Genomic DNA, 18,904 nt, shown 5'->3' on the forward strand with positions numbered 1-18,904 from the left:
CTGATTTGACGGTACATGCACACACACACACAAAAAAGTTTGGAAGAAAAGCCTGGCACAATAGATCATGTGACTTTCTGACTCAAAGTCACTAATACCAGTTTATCTCAACTCACTAGTGCTTAGTATATTAATCATATGTATAGCACTTTGTTTTTAATGACTTTCAATTTTCCTAGAGTCATACCGTGTACATTCAAAATTCTGATTATTAATGGATGTTTGCAGCTGATTTTCCTCATGTTTTAATATCTTTCAATCTGAGGAAGTAATTTCTCACTTAGTTTACTTGTTTTTGCCGCCAAGTAAAATTTTGCAAGTTATCGTCATTTTAAATGAACTTACTTATACATAGTCTGTTGCCATTTTTAGCTGTCATCTCAAAAACAGACTCACTTCTGTTCAGTCAGAATGCCTGATCCTCTAGTGGGCTTTTTTGAGGCATGAAATGAGATTGCCTATCTTTTTTCATGGGAGCCTCTGGTTGATTTGAAGCATAAAATCACCACTCCTTATGAACTATGTCATCAGAGTCCCAAGCTCGCGTGTTGCCCTGTCTTGAATCATCCCCATGATTGTTGTTGTTGTTGTTATGTGCCATTGAGTCCCCTGTGACTCATAGTGACCCTATGCATACTAGCTCTGAAACCTGTCATAATCTGAGCCAATCTCATCGTCTCTGACAAACCCAATCCCATTTCTCCAAGCATAATGTCCCTCTCCAAAGATTGGTCCATCCTGGCCATGTGCCCAAAGTATGTGAGACAAAACCTCAAAATCCTTTCCTCCAGGGAGCAGCCTGCTTTCACTCTCTCCAGGACAGATCTGTTTGTTCTCTTTGCAGTCCATGATATGTTCAACACTCTTGTTCAGCACCACAATTCAAAGACATCTATCCTTCTATCATCCTTTGTTATTGCCCAGCTCTTGGATGCATAGCAAGCCATTGCAAAGACCATGGTCTGTATCAGGTGCACCTTAGTCTCCAGACTGACATTGTTGCTCTTCAGTCCTCATGTTAGTGCCGAGAGGAACTACTGTGATTCACCAAACCTGTCTTCAAATTTCATCTACTCTGGGAGCCCTGTTGAAACCTTTTGAGCATCCTAGCAACATGTAAGACTCTTTGACAGACAAGTGATAATGGCAATTGAGATGCCTTGGCCAGGAACCAAACCCAGATCTCCTGCATGGAATGTGAGAATTCTATCATGGAACCACTAATACTTCACATGCATAGTAGAAATATCTTCATGTTCCTTTCTGCATTGACTTAGCATTTTGTTTTTATTTTCTGCGTGTCGTGCACATGTTTTTATTTATTCTTTCAATAAACATTTAAGGGATTGTGCACAAAGGTATCAAATATTAAAGGTAGAAAAGGGTTTTTTTTTCCCCTCCCCTGAATTTAAAACTCCCAGAAGGCAGGGAGTTTATATATAATAATTGCATTGACAGTTAGGCACTTCATACCAGAAATAAAATTCCACTTGGCAGCAGGGTGCAGTGAGCACCACAGCTCTCCTATGCAATGGTGTTCAAATCATTAGAAGTGAGTGAGAGACCAAACCTTCTAGTTTTTAAAGGAAGGTACAAATTAGTACCAGGTAAATGCCAAAGAGGCTTTGGAAAGAAATGATTCACAGTTCCAAAAAGGAACTTCGCTTATAATCTTTCCTCTGTATAAATATGAGGAGACAAGCAATGGGCAGAAAGACTAAGTAGGCCTATTTCTTTTACTGAGAAAAAGCAGAATGTACAAGCCCATTATTACTCTGCTCGTTAATTATTAATCCTATGCTTTTCTCTTGCTAGAACTTCTGGTGCAGTATATAATTCATGAACACACTTTGCCAGCTCTCTGCCTGCTGGTTAATCTCTCTTTGGTGTCATTTTAGTAGTTTTGAAAGTCTCCAGTTCCCTTTTATACGCCTTAGCATTTCAAGTCCTAGTATCTCCATTTGCAGGCATCTACTTGTGTGTTCTGATCTTTTTTCAACTTTAGTGATCATCAACTTGGTTTGTTAGCCTCCAAGATCCCTCTCTGAGCCCATTATAAGTAAAGCTATTATCAACAGGTCTGTAACTATTCTAACAGTTTCATTTTACTGTGAAGACACAGCGAAAAAAATTATTCAGAGTGTATGCAGAATCTGGTCTTCTTGCCAAGGAGAGCTGAAATGTGTCTCCAGGTAGCAGCTGGTTAGTGTTTGTAAAGATGCTACATCATAGCATATGCGGAACCCATAAAACCTAGGACCGTCGCCACCTTTCTAAGGCACCTGGTACTGGGGACTTATTGTTGGAAATGACTTTTACTCTAATTGTTCTTAACAGTTAAAATGTGTTTACTGTGTTTGGTAGAAAGTTTTTGTGAACATATGGAGAACAAGACTGCATGAGTTTCTGAAAATAGATCTACCTCTTAGTATAACTTTCAGACCATTATTTCTACCTTGCTCCAAAAAAGCTCTAACTTTGAATCTCATCTGCTATTTTTTGTGCCGTCATTTGCCAACCTGTATGACAGTTTTATTGATTTCTCAAAGCTGTTGGCATGGTCAGGTTCTCTATACATGCATTAATCTATTCCTTCCTTAACCCTTATTACCAGATTTCTTGGGTTTAGAAAAAGATGTGGCACTAGAGACTAGTCAGATGGACATTGTGTCTAACCTTGAGAAGAATGGAAATCCCAGAACACTTGATTGTGCTCCTGTGAAATCTATACTTGGACCAGGAAACAGTCCTCAGAAAAGAGCAAGGACACACTGCATGGTTCAAACATGGGAAAGGAGTGTGTAAGAGATGCATCCTGTCTCCATACCTTTTCAATCTATATTCAGAATAGATCATTTGGGAATCTGGGCTTCATGAAAAGGAGTGTAGCATCAGGATTGGAGGAAGATTAATCAATAACATGCATCGTGCAGACGACATAACCTTTCTCGTGGTAAGGAGGAACTGAAACATTTACTGTGGAATGTCAAAGACTAGTATTCAATATGTGCTGACGCTCAAAATCAAGAAGACAAAGATTCTCGCCACTGGGTCAATTGGCAGCACCATAATAGATGGAGAAGAGATTGAGGTTCTTAACAATTTCAGCTTGCTTGGCTCCACAATCAACAATATAGGCACCAGCAGTCATGAAATCAAAAGACGAATTGCATTGGGGAAGTTTGTTGTCAGGCCTAAAGAATAATGATGTCAATCTAGAAACCAAGGTGTGCCTGATCCGGAACATAGTCCTCTCAATTACATTCTATGCATCAGAGAGCTGGACAATGACTAAGGATCACAGAAGAACAATGCCTTTAAGTTATGGTGCCAGAGATTATTAAATATGCCATGGACTGCCAAGAGAAAAACATGTCTTTTTTTGGAGAAGGTGAAACCAAATTTCTCCTTGGAGGCAAGTATTTTGAAACTCCATCTGACATACTTGGGGTGACATACTTTTCCAGGAAGGACATCATGCCTGGGAGTGATTAGTTCATTGCTTAGTGACATTCTGAAACTTTCATTTCTATTTTTAAGTAATCAACCTAACTAAATGTACATCTAAAGCTCTGGTGGTCTACTGACAAGAATCTGTGCTGCAATCTTGATGGCATGATGTTTGAGGTCCCCAGCTGCCCCACTGGAGAAGAATGGCCAATTCTGTGTGATTAACTGCCTCTGAAAACCCACTCGAGGGTCAGCTATGGGTCGGTTCTGACTCTACAGTACCCAACAATGGCATACCTAGCCAACTGTACATATAAACTTTTTATAAATAAGGAAACTTAAAATTAATAATCCTTTCATAAAAATTGTATTATGAAGACATAAAATCTTCAAGTTTCTGCTTAATTTGCTTTCAAGTTTTTTGTTACTGCTTTTTGATTGAAACTAAAAATAAAAAATTATGGATGGGTTAAAAAAATAATATATCTTTTTTCAATTGTTCTAATATTAGTTTGTGAAATCATTAGTCTATTACTCACAGGCTGGATTTACCAGTGCTTCAGCTATACCAAGTAAAACATACTGAAGAATGAGATGGAAGCAGGGCATAGAGGAAACAATGAGAACATTGTCTGAAAGAATTTGCTCCATTGGAGGAAAGTCTTTTCTGTGAATTTCCAAAAAGCCAGCTATCATCACAGACAATGCAGCAGAAATGTTTCCAGCAACTAAAGGGGAAAAAATACCAAAGAAAAAGAAGTTAATGATAGTACTAGAACTCAGTATTACAGAACCCTAGTGTTTCTTGAATACATTTCCTTAACAACACTATTATCATTATTTTCTCTGAGGATTTATAGGCAGTAGCCAACTATGTTGTATAGTCTAGGGCTTCAAATAAGTTTTAATTGGGTAGGTAATGGCCAATGACATGAAATCGGAACAAACTTGTTGGTTTTAAAATCTGGGTGATACTGAATGATTGCCAAAACACAAAAAATTGCTCTTGGATACGCTGGAATGAGAGGTTTATAAAAGTTCTGGTGAGTCTTTTCAGGAGCCTGATGTGGGCTATTGGATAATTCCTAAGCTGGTATCAAGCAGCACCCATTCAAAGAAGTACAATTGGTTGCCATCTTTGAGCAGGTCACTGTTGTTGTCACCTCTACTGTTGGAGAGATTTGTTTGCTATTCAGTGTACACACTGCCCTTCTTATCTTAGAGGCAGGTTATTTTTTTCCCGTAGGTGTCCACCTGTAATTCCCCCTCCGCCCCATTCTGATTACCACCTAGTATGCTCACATTTTATAAATTTGGGTATATTGTCACTTTACTTTGTTGGCCATTACTGAGATAGGAAGAAATGGGTCAAAGTTCTGGTACAAATATCTGCTGCTTGAACTTTGGCCTTATATATAGGTCTATACTAACAATTTCTTAGTTGATTAGTTATATAACCTCAGATAGTAACCTAAGTTCATTTTCACTTTCCTCAGCTTTAAAATATGAAGCAATGATTATTATAGCCTGTCAATATTAACTATATGATACAGTAATTGTTATACTTTTTTGTTTTATAAAGTAGTTGTGATATTTAAATAAAATAGCACACTGGTATTATAAATGTTCCTGGTAGTAATTACTTTGGAAACTAGGGAAAGAATTTTTAAATTTTATCTACAGAGGATATATATTATCCTAAATAATTTTTAAAGATAAATATGAATAAAAAGTTACTTGAGGAAAACTTTAAATAAAATAATTTCTTCTTATAACTTAAGCCATTATTTTAAAAATGGCTTTGAAATAACATGAGGACATTATAAATTTTCAGATTTATCTGACATTAGTCTTTGCATATAAAGAAAAGCAACTGTTACAGAACTTAAAGATTAGAAACTTTTGTTTAAGGGGAAAAAAAGCTTAAAAGGATAAATAGCTAGATAAAGAATAAAATGGAAAAAATTATTCAAATAGTAGTCCAGTTCTTTTCTTCCTTTTGTATAAGGGATTTGAGTTGAAAATGTGTGGGAATTTTGTTACAGGATTTATGTCTACCAGAACAATTGTATTTCTCAATTTGTCATTCATATTACTGCACTTAATTCCTTTGTTAAAGTGGAGGCAAACTTTAGCTTGGCAGTCACATTTTGCTAACTTGCATAAAATTTTAGATAAGGCAGAACTTTCAATTCAGAAAAATCAATCTTGTATTTAAATATCATAGTGTTTGTTTTGGTTGATAGAGAAACTGGTAGGTAAATTTTGAGATTTTTATCTCACCATTTAAATGTATCAGTAGAGGCTACTCTTTACTGAGTCCCCAAGAAATGAAAGATGTGGGGCTAGTGAAAAAAGGAGGAAGTCCTAAATAATAGTTTAAAAATTAAGGCCATAGTCTTTGCTATTACTTGCTATGCATTAGAGAGCTAGATAATAACTAAGGATAGCAGAAGAATAAACAGGTTTATCAACGAGAGGGTGAAACCAAGTTGCTCCTTGGAGGCAAGGATTTTTTAAGTTGCATCCTACATACTTTGGGTGTGTTGCCAGAAGGGACCATTCTTCAGAGAAGGACATCCTGTTTAGAAGGGGGGAGGGGTGGTGCTGGAGAAGAAGACCCTGGGTGAGATTGATTGACACAATAACTAGGGTAATTAAATTAGGTGTGTCAGAGACAATGAGACTAGCTCAGGATATGATAGAGTTCAGAGCTACTGTGCCATAGAGTTTCTATGAATCGCATGTGACTTGACAGCACATAATACTAACAATTACATAAGTTACTACTATTTTAAATTCCATAAAAACTGATTCATAATAACCTTTTTGTTGTTGATAGGTACTGTCTAGTCAAGAATAACTCATAGTAACTCTTTGAACAACAAATATGTCCTATCCTGTGCTCCTCTTACCATCTCTGACACATTCAAGGCTATTACTGCGTTCATTGTATCAATCAATTTTTTTCAAAATCTTCCTCTCTTTTATTACCCTCCATATTTCCAAGCATGATGTCTCTTTCAAATAGCTTCTCTTGGCAACCTGCTTAAAGTATGTGAGCTAAATTTTCTGCCATTCTTGCCTCCAAGGAGTATTCTGGCTATATATTTTTCAAAGTGTATCTGTTTGTTTTTTGAGTCTGTGAAATAGTCAATACTCTTCTCTAAAACCACATCTCAAAGGCATCAATTCTTCATCTGTCATCTTTACTCATTATCCAGCTCTCAGATGCATAGTAAGTGATTGAGAAGACTAATTCAAGTCTTTAAATTGATATTGTTGCTTCTCAGGAATTTGGAGAAGTCTCTCACTTCAGACTTTCCCAATTCAATACATCACCTGATCTCCTGAATTATCATACCAAAGACGTTGACTATGGATCTAAGTAAGAGGAAATCACTGACAATATCTATCTGTTGTCCATCTGTTTTGATGTTGTGTATCAGTGCAGTGCGGAACATTTTTGTTTTCTTGATGTTGAGATATAATCCTTTCTGAAGACTGTAGCCTTTGATTTTCTTCTGGTGTTTCAAGTCTTCTTTATTTTCACCAAGAAGGTTGTGTCCTCTCCAATCCTGAAGTGAAATTCTTGTTCATGGAGATAAGTTTCTCAAATTATTTGCTCAGTGTACAGATTGAATAAGTGTAGATAAAGGATAAATTTCTAACACACACTTTTCCTGATTTTAAACCATGCAGTGTTCTTCTGCTCTGTTCAGGAAACAGCTTCTTGGTCTATGTTTTGTGAGCACAACCAGGCTTTCTGGGATTCCTTTTCTTCTAAACATCTATAGTTTATTATCATCCACACAATCAAATGCCTTTGCAAAGTCGATAAAACACAGATATTCTTCTAGTATTTTCTGCATTTAGCCAGGATCCATCTTAGCAATGATATGTCTGATACCGCAGCCTCTTCTAAACGAATCTTAAATTTAAACAGCTCTCTGACAATGCACTGTTCTAGCTGATTTTGGATGATCGTCAGCAGTATTTGGCTTGCATGTAATATTAATGACATTGTTCAATAATTTCCATTCCATTGGATCATCTTTTTAGGAATAGGAATAAATATGGATCTCTTCCCGTTTTTCAGCCAAGAAGCTGTCCTCTAAATTTCCTGGCATAGACTGGTGAGCACATTCATGGCTGCATCAGTTTGTTGAAACATGTCAGTTGGTATTCCATCAATACCCGTGGCCTTAGCTTTTTATTTAGTTTTTTTTTTTCTACTACCTTCAGTTTTGCTGTACCTACTGCTGGTTCTTTTTCATATCATACATTCTGATACTTTTCAGGGTCAACCAAATATTTTTGGTACAGATGTTTTCAGAGCTCCATATATTCCTTCCTTCTTTTGATGTTTCCTGGATCATTCAAGATTTTGTCAAGAGCATCCTTTAGTATTACAACTTGAAGCTTAAATTTTGTTTTTAAGTTCTTTTAACTTTAGAAATGCCAAGTAAGTTCTTCCTTTTTTATTCTTCAACTCCAGCTCTTTGCACATTTCATTATAATATTTTGCTTTGTCTTTTCAAACTGCCTTTGAAGTCTTCTGTTCCTCTCTTTTGCTTCAGCATTTCTTCCCTTTGTCTTGGTTTCTTGATACTGTAGTGCAATTTTAGAGCCTTCTCTGCTATTCATGAGGGTCTTTTCTTCCTCTTCTCTCTTTGTAATAACTTGTTGTAATTGCTCGTTGCTCTCTTTTTTGATATCTTTGATGCCATCACATAATTAATCTAGTCTTCAATCATTAGTGTCCAAAGCCTCAAACTTATTCTGGAGATAATGTTTAAATATATGTGAGATAGACTTCAGAATGTACTTTGGTTCTCAAGATTTCTTTTCCTTTACTTCAGCTTCAATTTGAACTTGTAATTGATGGTCTATTCCATAGTCAGCATTGGCTTGGTTTGACTGCTGATACTGAGTTTCTCCAATGATTCTTTCCACAGATGTTGTCAATCTGATTCCTGTGCAGTCCATTGGGGAAGTCCATGTGTAATTTGTGTTTTGTTTTTGTTGTTGTTTTAAAGGCATTCAATAAATTATTGAATGTACAAAATTCAATGATTCACTCTTCAGCCTCATTTCTGTTACTAAGACCAAAGTTTCTGGCTATCACTCTTCCTCATTGTTTCCAACTTTTTATCAATCCTAGTCACCAGTAATGTGACTGGAATAAATGCACCTTGAATGCATAGTTAAGTAGGGATTGTGATTCTCTGAAACAATATAAATTTCACATGAAATATGTCTTTAAATTCAAATGTGTTGTATACTTATAATTATCTAGATTACTTGACACATTACACATTCAGAAAGAAAATGAATATGTTCATTCAAATTAATATTTACCAATTCCTGATTTATGCAAGGCCTTAAAGAGACTTAGTTTTATCTAAATTTAAGTGTTTTGCTGTTAAACAATGGGTAGGTTGTTCAAGCACCTCCCACTTCCCCTTCCCCCACCAGTGACTTTACTGGAGAAAGACTTCGCAATCTATGTTGGTAAGGAAAACAGTATGGAAAACTTTATTGGAAGTTCTACTCTATCACATAGGATTTTTCGAATTGTAATAAACTGAATAGCATCAACCAGCAGCAATAAGAACATATTGGAGATGAAGTCCTCAGTTACTGCAAGGAGTGAAACATTTGGACACTAACCAAGGAGGTAATGGTTTGAATCTACCCAGAGACCCGAGTAGAAAGGTTTGGTAATTTAGTTTTGAAAATTTGCTTATGGAAAGGCCTCTGGAGCACAATTCTCCCCTGACATGCGTCAGTTAGAATTGTTATATCAGCAAGTGATTTGTTTCTGTTTGTTTATACTAGGCATAGTAGGGACTATAAGGTGAAAGTGTATATAAGGTGTAAGTTGTAGTGACTGTTCTCAGTCACTACAAACTTACTTATAGCCTATTGTTGTTATTGTTGTGTGTAGAGCAGAACTGACCCATAGCTGACCCTCTAGGGGGTTTTTACAGGCAGTTAATCCCATGGGAGGAGACTACCCATTATTCCCTTGCAGAGCAGCTGGTGGCCTTGAACTGCATGCATTCAGAATTGCAAGTTCTTGTCACTAGGCCACCAGAGATCCCCTATTTCCTATTAAGGAAAGTCAAATGAATTTCTTTCTAGGTGGAGAGGTGATTGCCATTATGTTATGCTCTAAATAGAGGACATCCAATAGAAAAGATGAAGGTGGCACAAGTGGCATAGACAAAGCCACAGAATTTTGAAAGTGTTGAACAAATTTTCAGAATGTGGAGAAGATGAAGTTATTTGGGATCAGGGGAGAAGATAAATTGGGTCCATTCAATACTCTTTTAAAAGAGGCATTTAATACCCTTTTTAAGGAATTTGAAAATTACTCTGAAGATAATAGAATCATTGAGGGTTTTAGATGCAGTAAAATGATTAGAATTGTCATTTAAAATGATTACACTAAAGGTCATTTGCTGGGTCGATTGAATGTGAGAGATATCAGAGGTGGGAAGATAGAAGTTATAGAAAAAAAATCATGGTAAAGTATAATAGAAGCTGGAATTAAAATCAAGGCTCCCACTAAAGAGAAATATAAGGGGGTGGAAACACTGCATGTGGCAGACTCCACTAAGAAAAACATAGCAAGTAAGGCAAAGAGGAAGCAGGTAAGTAGCAATGTCAGATGTGATTCTGAATGACCACAAAGATGCATAGTGGTGACTTTTGTAAATGTAGCAGTTAGATTCAGTATGTATTGCACTTCTGCTAACTGGCACTACTTGGTATAGCAGATTAAGCACTGAGTTCCTAACTGAAAAAAAAAAGGAAGGCAATTCGAATCCTCATCAGCTTAAAGGGGAGAAAGATAGAACAATCTTTTCTTATTAGGCTGTACAGCTTCAGAAATCTAACAGAGGATTACCATGAGGCACCCTTGGCTTCACAGAAGTGGGTTTTAATTAGATTGGTGAAGGATAATGTATTTGTCTTGACCAAGTTGAACTGGAATTACTTAGGGATTATTTAAAGAGAAGTACTCGGAAAGTACCATCTATTCCTAGGTACTTACTTTTTGCTATTTCCTTCAAAGCAGCTTGAACTTCTTCCTTCATCGCCATAGGCTCTTGCTCATGTGTTGTTTCATGAAATTCTTCTATGTCTGCCAATTCTTTCTGATACAATGACTCAGTATATTCTTTCCATCTCTTCTTTTAATACTTCCTGGATCATTTAGTATTCTTCCTAAAGCATCCTTAATTATAAGCAACTCAAGGTTTGAACTTGTTCTTCAGTTCCTGGAACTTAAGAAATGCTGAGTTCAGCCCTTTTGATTTTCTGACTCCAACTCATTGCACATTTCTTTGTAATATTTTACTTTGTCATCTCATGTTGCCTTTTGAAATCTTCTATTCAACTCCTTAGTATCTTGAATTCTTCCCTCTGCTTTGGCTTCTCCACGCTCCAGTGCAATTTTCAGAGTCTCTTCTGACATCCAATTTGGTCTTCTCTTCCTCTTCTGTCTTTGCAGTGACCGTTTGCACTCTTCCTGGATGATACCCTTGATATCCTCCCACAACTCATATGGTCTTCGCTCATTAGTGTTCAAGGCTATTCCTGAGCTGGTTATGAAATTCAGATGGGATAAACTTTAAAGGAAATAGCAAAAAATAAGTCCCCAGGAATAGATGGTATAGCAATTGACATATTTCAGCTAACAGATGTTGCCCTCGACGTGCTTACCAAGTTGTGCCAAGAAATCTGGAGAACAACCACTTGGCCAACTGACTGGAAGAGATCTATAATTTGTTCCCATCCCACAGAAAGGTGACCCAACAGAGTGTGGAAACTATAGAGCAATATCATTGATTTCACATGCAAGCAAGATTCTACTGAAGATTATCCAAAAATGACTGGAACAGCACATCAGCAGAGAACTTCCAGAAGTCCAGGCTAGGTTTAGAAAGGGTCGTGGTACTAGGGATATTATCGCTGATGTTAGATGGATCTTAGCTGAAAACAGAGTATACCAGAGGAATGTCTATCTGTGTTTCATTGACTATGCAAAGGCATTTGACTGTGTGGATCATAACAGACTATGGCTGACTCTGAGAAGAATAGGAATCCCAGAACACTTGATCGTTCTAGTGTGAAACCTATACTTGGCCCAGGAGGCAGTCGTCAGAACAGAGCAAGGGAACACTGCATGGTTCAAAATTGGTAAGGGTGTATGCCAGGCATGCATCCTATCTCCATATCTTTTCAACCTGTATGCAGAAAAGATTATTCGGGAGGCTGGGCTCTATGAGGAGAAATGTGGGTCAGGATTGGTGGAAGATCTATCAACAATCTGCACTATGCAGATGACACAACCCTGCTTGCTGAAACTGAGGAGGACCTGAAGCACTTGCTGCAGAAGGTCAAGGACTAGAGCCTTCAATATGGATTGGGGCTCAATGTCAAGAAGACAAAGATTCTCACCACTGGGCCAGTTGGCAGCATCAGGATGGATGGTGAAGAGACTGAGATTGTTCACAGCTTCAGTTTGCTTGGCTCCATAGTCAACACTCTTGGCACCAGCAGCCAGAAAATTAGAAGACGAATTGCCATGGGTAAGTCTGCTGTTAGGGACCTCTCCAAAGTACTGAAGAGCAATGGTGTCTCTTTGGAGACTAAGGTACGCCTGATATAGGCCATGGTCTTTGCTATCACTTGTTATGCATCAGATAGTTGGACAATGACTAAGGAGGACAGAAGGAGAATTGACACCTTTGAGGTGTGGTGCTGGAGAAGAGTATTGAGGGTACCGTGGACTGCTAGGAAAACAAACAGATTCATCCTGGAAAGGGTCAAACCGGGCTGCTCCTTGGAGGCAAGGATTCTAAAGCTTCATCTGACATAGTTTGGACATGTTGCAAGGAGGGTCAGGTCCTTGGAGAGGGACATCATGCTTGGTAGGGTGGAGGGACGGCGCAGAAGGGGAAGGCCCCCTATGAGGTGGATTGATTCAGTGGTTGGGGTAATCGGGATGGGTGTGTCGGAGATGGTGCAATTGGCACAGGACAGAGCAGAGTTTAGGGCGGTTGTACGTAGGGTCGCTATGAGTCGCAAGCGACTCAATGGCACATAACAACAACAACAACACTCAGAAAGTGACTGAATATGTGAATCGTAGCTCAGGAAATTGTTTGGGTCAGCAGAAAGAAAATGTGTTCTGAATCATTTACTTAGAGATGACATTTAAGATTGTGTAGGGTTGTAAATATATATATAATACTGGTTTTATTGACAATGTTTGTGTACATTTTTTTCCACAGCAGTTCTTTCACATTTCCTTCACCCAATCAAATTGTGTGACCCTATCATTAACAACCTGACCCCTCCTCTGTCCTCACCCCTCTACTCCTCCTCCCCTCCTTGGATACTCATTCTACAATAATAGTCTTATACAGTATTTGTCATTATGGGATCGAGTTTACTTATCATAATGCTCTCCAGTCCCTCCCAAGGTAGATAGTGATTTGCAAAATCATTGCTTCTATGTGTTGTGTAGTATTCCACCATGTGAATGTACCATAATTTCTTAATCAATTTAATTGTGTTTGGACATTTGGGATCTTTCCATATTCTTGTCATGGTGAGTTAATGCTGCTATGAACATTGGTATACAAGTCTCCGTTTAAGTCTTGGTTCTTCTCTCGGGGTATATTTCAGGCAGTGGAATAGCTGGGTCATATGGAATTTCTGTGTCCAGCTTTTTGAGAAAGTGTTAAACTGCCTTCCAGAGAGGTTTCCGTTTCACAATCCCACCAACAATATATAAGAGTTCCTATCTCACCACATCCTCTCCAACATTTATTACTTGCTGCCCTGTCAAACTTTTTTACTACTACTGAAGTGAGATGATATCTCATTGTGGTTTTAATTTGCATCTCTCTTATTGCCAGTGATTTTGATCATTTCTTCATGAATCTGTTGGCCATTCAAATATCTTCCTCTGTAAAAATTCTTTCCATGTCTTTTGCTCATTTTGTAATTGTGTTATCAGTCTTTTACTTGTGGAGGCCCTGTAGGATTCTGTAAACTTTTCATATGAGACCCTTGTCTGAAATGATATTGCCAAATGTTTTTTCCCCAGTCAGTAGGTTTTCTCTTCACTCTGTTGGAAAATGTTTTTGATGTGTGCAGGGATTTAATCTTTAGAAGTTCCCATTTATCAATTTTATCCTCTTCAGATTGTGCATTTCTGGCTGTATTTGGCTGTCTCTTATACCATAAACTATGCTGTCTAAGCTTGATTCCAGTATGCCTATGATGAACTTTATGATTTGGGGCTGAGGCAATATTTTTTGACACATTTATTTTTGGAGGCAAGATGATGAATTAAAACCAATGTAAAATAAGGAAGAATTGAAATGTCTTAGAAAAAAAAGCCAAGGGAGAATTGCCAAGATGACATTACACAAAACAGAACTTTTGATCCTTTCTTTTAAATCTTTTGTCTTGTCCAGTATTCTCAGATAATTAAGAAAGACATCTGGAGTCCTCTTTCTCGCTCTTTCCTTTCATCTTGATTCATCATTGAGTTCTGTAGATTCTATTTTCAAGATATATTGTCAACCAACTTGCTTTTCTCCTAGCCATTGCCATTATAGTTTGAATATAAACCGTTGTCATTTATAATCCAGACTAAGCACAATAATATACTATGCAGTCTTTTAGTTACATTATAAAGAATTCAAGGTTCAATATTCCTCTTAATAGTAATGGCACTGTGACAATGTCACTTTCCTTAAGGAGTCCCAGTTATCTTTTATTTTAGACAACATGGGTGAAAATTCTTTGCAAATGAAAAGATTAGTATAAATCTAAAGTTATTTCAAGAGCTACATTTTAAGGTATAGAAATATTTGTAAAATGTACCTTTTATGTACTTCTTTAAAGTGGTAAAGAATAAGGATGTCAGCTTAAAGACCAAAGTGCACCTGACCCAAGTCATGGAATTTTCAATTGTTTAATAAGCACATGAAAGTTGAATAATGAATAAGGAAGAACAAAGAAGAATTGAATTCTTTAAATAGTGAGGTAATGAGTGAGTGTGAGATCTTCAGAGGGAAAAATGGCATCTGTTCATTATCTTATGTATTTTAGTTTTTGGAAAAAGCTATTAATAGTATAACAACATTGGCAGAGTAATTTGAAAACTGAATCTTAAACTTTTCTTTAGTTTAATCTGTCATTATATATCAATTTCTATTAATGTATAGCTATTCATATACTCCATTATAATAATTTGCTTTGTCTTTCAGAGCTACCCTTCAAAATCTTCCATTCACCTTTTTAATTTCTTGATTTTTAATTTGCTTTGGCTTCTCAGAACTCTAGCACAATATTCAGAATCTCATCTGATATCTGTATCTGTCTTTTCTTCCTCTTTTGTCTTTGTAATTACCTTTTGTATCCTTCCTGGATGATATTCTTGATATCCTCTCACAACTCATCTGGTCTTTGTTCATTAGTGTTCGTGGTCTCAAACCAGTTCCTGAGATGGTTTTAAACTCAAGTGTGATAGACTAAAGGTCAAAATTTGGTTTTTGTGAATGTGTCTTAATTTTCTTTGAACTTGCAAATGACTAGTTGATGGGCTGTTCCATAATCCACAACCTGGCCTAGTTTTCACAGTTGATGTTGAGCTTCTCCAACAATTTTTTTCCACAGATGTAATCAATATGATTGCTGCATAGACCATCAGGTGAGGTCCATTTGTACAGTTTCTATTTGTGTTTCTTAAAAAAGGTATTTGAAGGGGGAAAAAAAGGTATTTGCAATGACTAAATCATTGAGTGTATAGAATGCCATCATTCTATCTTCAGCCTCATTTCTGTTATTATGTCCGTGTTTTCTGACCACTAGTCCTTCCTCGACCCTTTGTACAAGAGCTCTAAATGCTGTTCTATCCTGTGCCAACCTAGCCATCTCAAACGCACTTATTCTTACCGCTCCAGTCACAGAATCGATCCATCTCATCAAAGGTCTTCCTCTCTTTTGCTGCCCCTCCACTCTGCCAAACATGATGTCCCTCTCCAAGGACCAGTCCCTCCTTGTAACATGCCCAAAGTATGTCAGACGAAGCTTCAGAATCCTTGACTCCAAGGAGCATTCTGGCTTCACCTTCTCCGGGATAAACCTGTTTGTTCTCCTAGCAGTCCATGGTATATTCAACACTTTTCTCCAGCACCACAGCTCAAAGGCATCAATTCTCTTTTTAGCAACCCTATTCACTGTCCAACTCTCTGATGCATAGCACATAATTGCAAAGACTATAGTCCGGATCAGGTGCACCTTAGTCTCCAGCCTCTTCAGTACTCTTGAGAGGTCCCTCACAGCTGACTTTCCCAATGCAATTCATTTCTTGATTTCCTGCCTGCTGGTACCAAGAGTGTTGATTGTGGAGCCAAGCAAACTAAAACTGTTATCTCAATCTCTTCACCATCCATACTGATGCTGCCAATTGGCCCAGTGGTGAGAATCTTTGTTTCCTTGATGTTGAACTTCAGTCCATATAGGAGGCTGCAGTCCTTGACCCTCTGAAGGAAGTGCTTCAGGTCCTCCTCAGTTTCAGCAAGCAGGGTTGTGTCATCTGCATAACGCAGGTTGTTGATGATTTTTCCACCAATGCTGATGCCACATTCCTCCTCGTATAGCCCAGCATCTCCGATAATCTGGTCTGCATACAGATTGAAAAGGTATGGAGGCAGAATATATCCCTGACCAACCCCCTTCTTGATTTTGAACCATATAGTGTCTCCTTTCTCTGATCTGATGACTGCCTAGTAATAATAATAGTAATTGTATTGGAAGGTGATAAAATTTTATTTCATTTGGGTTCATTAGTTTCCTATAATCATGTCAAATGCTTTGTTCAGTTTCTGGGAACTAGGCCACACAAAAACAGATGATTAGCCATATTTTGCTTGTGGGCCATATTTTGACAATCCATGGTTTAGGCATTACCTTACATTGCTATTCTTAATTTTTTCTCTGACCTGATGAAAAATTGTGACATTTTACTTGGATCACCGCTCCCTGAATATGTGCATAAAGCCTAGGAGAGCACTCTTTTGCTCTGTACTTTGCTGCTCAATGTGTGCAGTGACCAGTAGCACAAGTATCCCTTAAGATTGTGGTGAGGTGATGTCAAGACAATTTGAAATTGTAGGGACTCCATGTGACAGAATGGAACTCACTCACATTTTTTTAACTGTAGTATTTATGGAAATAGATTTCCAGGCCTTTCTCTTGTAGAATTGCTGGATGGGTTCAAACTAACAAACTTTCATCTTATAGTCAACTGATTTGCACTGACAAGTGTTCTTGGGAGCTTGTTGAACATGCAGAATCTCAGATTATACTCTAGAATGACACGTGAAGGAACTAGATCATTACCTCTGTGTTCTAGTTTTATTTACTCCTGCTTTTCTGGTGTCAGTGAAAAGTGACTTTTTGAAAAATTCAAAACAAACTTTGATTCCAACCTAAGTCTATTCCACTCCATTTTTATCCTTAATTTGTATAAGATGGTATAACCTCCCAAAGAGAGTGCAGTTTATCAGGATCTGTACATTTTACAATGCTAGCAGATCTGTATTTACCAGATAAAGCACAAAGATATTGAAGGACATATCATACTTAGATAAACAAAGCAAGTTTTAATATTGACTGTGTAGTTACAGACAAGTCCAGGAGAGTTCAGAAGCTCTTAGGGTTTCTACTATCATCGTATCATGGGATGTTTTCCAAGTTAAACTATAATGAGATAAATACATCCAAACATTAAAGTTGTACTTATATGGGAACAAAATATTTGTATCAAAAATTAATAGATATTTTAAGATTTTTCAGTTGCTAGTTAATTTTATCCATTGAAAAATAATAGCTTTCCTATAGGTAGTCTAATGCACATTCACAACCATAAACACGGAATTCTATTGAGTCCTCAGAGAGCGGGACAATGACTAGAGAGGATAGAAGGATAATTGATGTCTTTGAGCTGTGGTGCTGGAGGAGAGTATTGAATATACCATGGACCGCTAAGAAAACGAACAGGTTCTGCCTGGAGAGGGTTAAACCGGGCTGCTCCTGGGAAGCAAGGGTCCTGAAGCTTTGCCTGACATAGTTTGTGCATGTTGTAAGGAGTGACCCATCCTTGGAGAGGGATGTCATGTGTGGGAGGGTGGGGGGACAGCCAGGAGAGGAAGACCCTCTATGAGGTGGATTGATTGAGTGACTGGAGTTGTGGGAGTGGGTATGTTGGAGACAGTCAGACTGGCACAGGACAGAGCAAGGTTTAGGCCTGTTGTACACAGGGTTGCTATGAATCGGAGGCGACTCGAAGGCACATAACAACAACAACAACATTGAGTCCTTAGAAGTTTTTCTTGATGCTTTGATTCTGGCAAATTAAAAAAAAAAAAAAAGGAAATTTGCTCATGTGACAATGGGCTTGTGCCTATGAATAACTCTCATAGAATCAGCTGCTTTTCCACTTTCATATGTATCCACTACCTTTGAAGAAGTTTTTTTTGTACTTATTAAAAAAAGAAAAATATATGTCTATACCAAGAAACTGTTGTCTAAACAGTTAGGGAGCACTGTGTGGTTTAAAATCATGAAAGGTGTGTGTCAGGGCTGTGTGCTCTCTCCATATCTATTCAGTCTGTGTACTGAGCACATAATTAGAGAAGCTGGACTTTATGAACAAGATTGTAACTCAGAAAGGCTTGTCAACCTTCTGTGTTATGCAGATGACACGACATTGCTTGCTCAAAGTGAGGAGGACCTGAAACACATGCTGCAGAGAACCAAGAACTGCAGTCTTCGATGTGGATTACATCTCAATATCAAGAAAACAAAAACGTCACCACAAGGCTAGTGGGCAACAACATGATAGATGGAGAAAAGATTGAAATCATCAAACATTTCATCTTACTTGGATCCACTTGGTACTAGCAGGTCAGGAGATGTATTGCAGTGGGAAAAATCTCCTATCATGGACCTAAGTCCTAAAAATATTCTGAAAAGCAATGATGTCTATTTAAAGACTAAGGTGCACCTGATTCAAGTCAGTCTTTACAATCACCTACGATGCATCTGAGAGCTGGACAATAAATAAGGATAGTAAGGGGGGAAAATTGTTGCAATAACTTATAATTTTGGATAAGAGTGCTGAATATCCCGTGGACTGCCAAAGGAACAAACTGGCATGTCTTGGAGAAAGTACAACTAGAGCGTTCCTTGGAGACTAAGATGGTGAAGCTCCATCTCATATATTTTGGACATGCTGTTAAGAGAGGCTATTCCTTCTACAACCAGGAGAAGACAAAATAGATGAATGGGACCTTCTAAAAATCAAATCCCTATGCACATCCAAAAACTTCTCCAACAGGGTAAAAAGGGAAGCCAC

The 18,904-nt window shown here is 37.7% G+C and overlaps 1 protein-coding gene across 1 annotated transcript in view; it reads right to left on the reverse strand.

The window, feature by feature from the left end:
* Positions 1 to 18,904, reverse strand: part of SLC15A5 (solute carrier family 15, member 5) — a 136,087-nt gene that overhangs the window by 40,007 nt on the left and 77,176 nt on the right. Inside the window, exon 6 of the mRNA XM_006888436.1 lies at positions 3,990 to 4,178. Within this exon, the coding sequence (XP_006888498.1) occupies positions 3,990 to 4,178 (189 nt within the window). The remainder of the gene's footprint in view (positions 1 to 3,989; positions 4,179 to 18,904) is intronic.

Source organism: Elephantulus edwardii, unplaced genomic scaffold, assembly GCF_000299155.1.
Source record: "Elephantulus edwardii isolate Elephantulus edwardi_28Jun2011 unplaced genomic scaffold, EleEdw1.0 scaffold00067, whole genome shotgun sequence".
Taxonomy (NCBI): domain Eukaryota; kingdom Metazoa; phylum Chordata; class Mammalia; order Macroscelidea; family Macroscelididae; genus Elephantulus; species Elephantulus edwardii.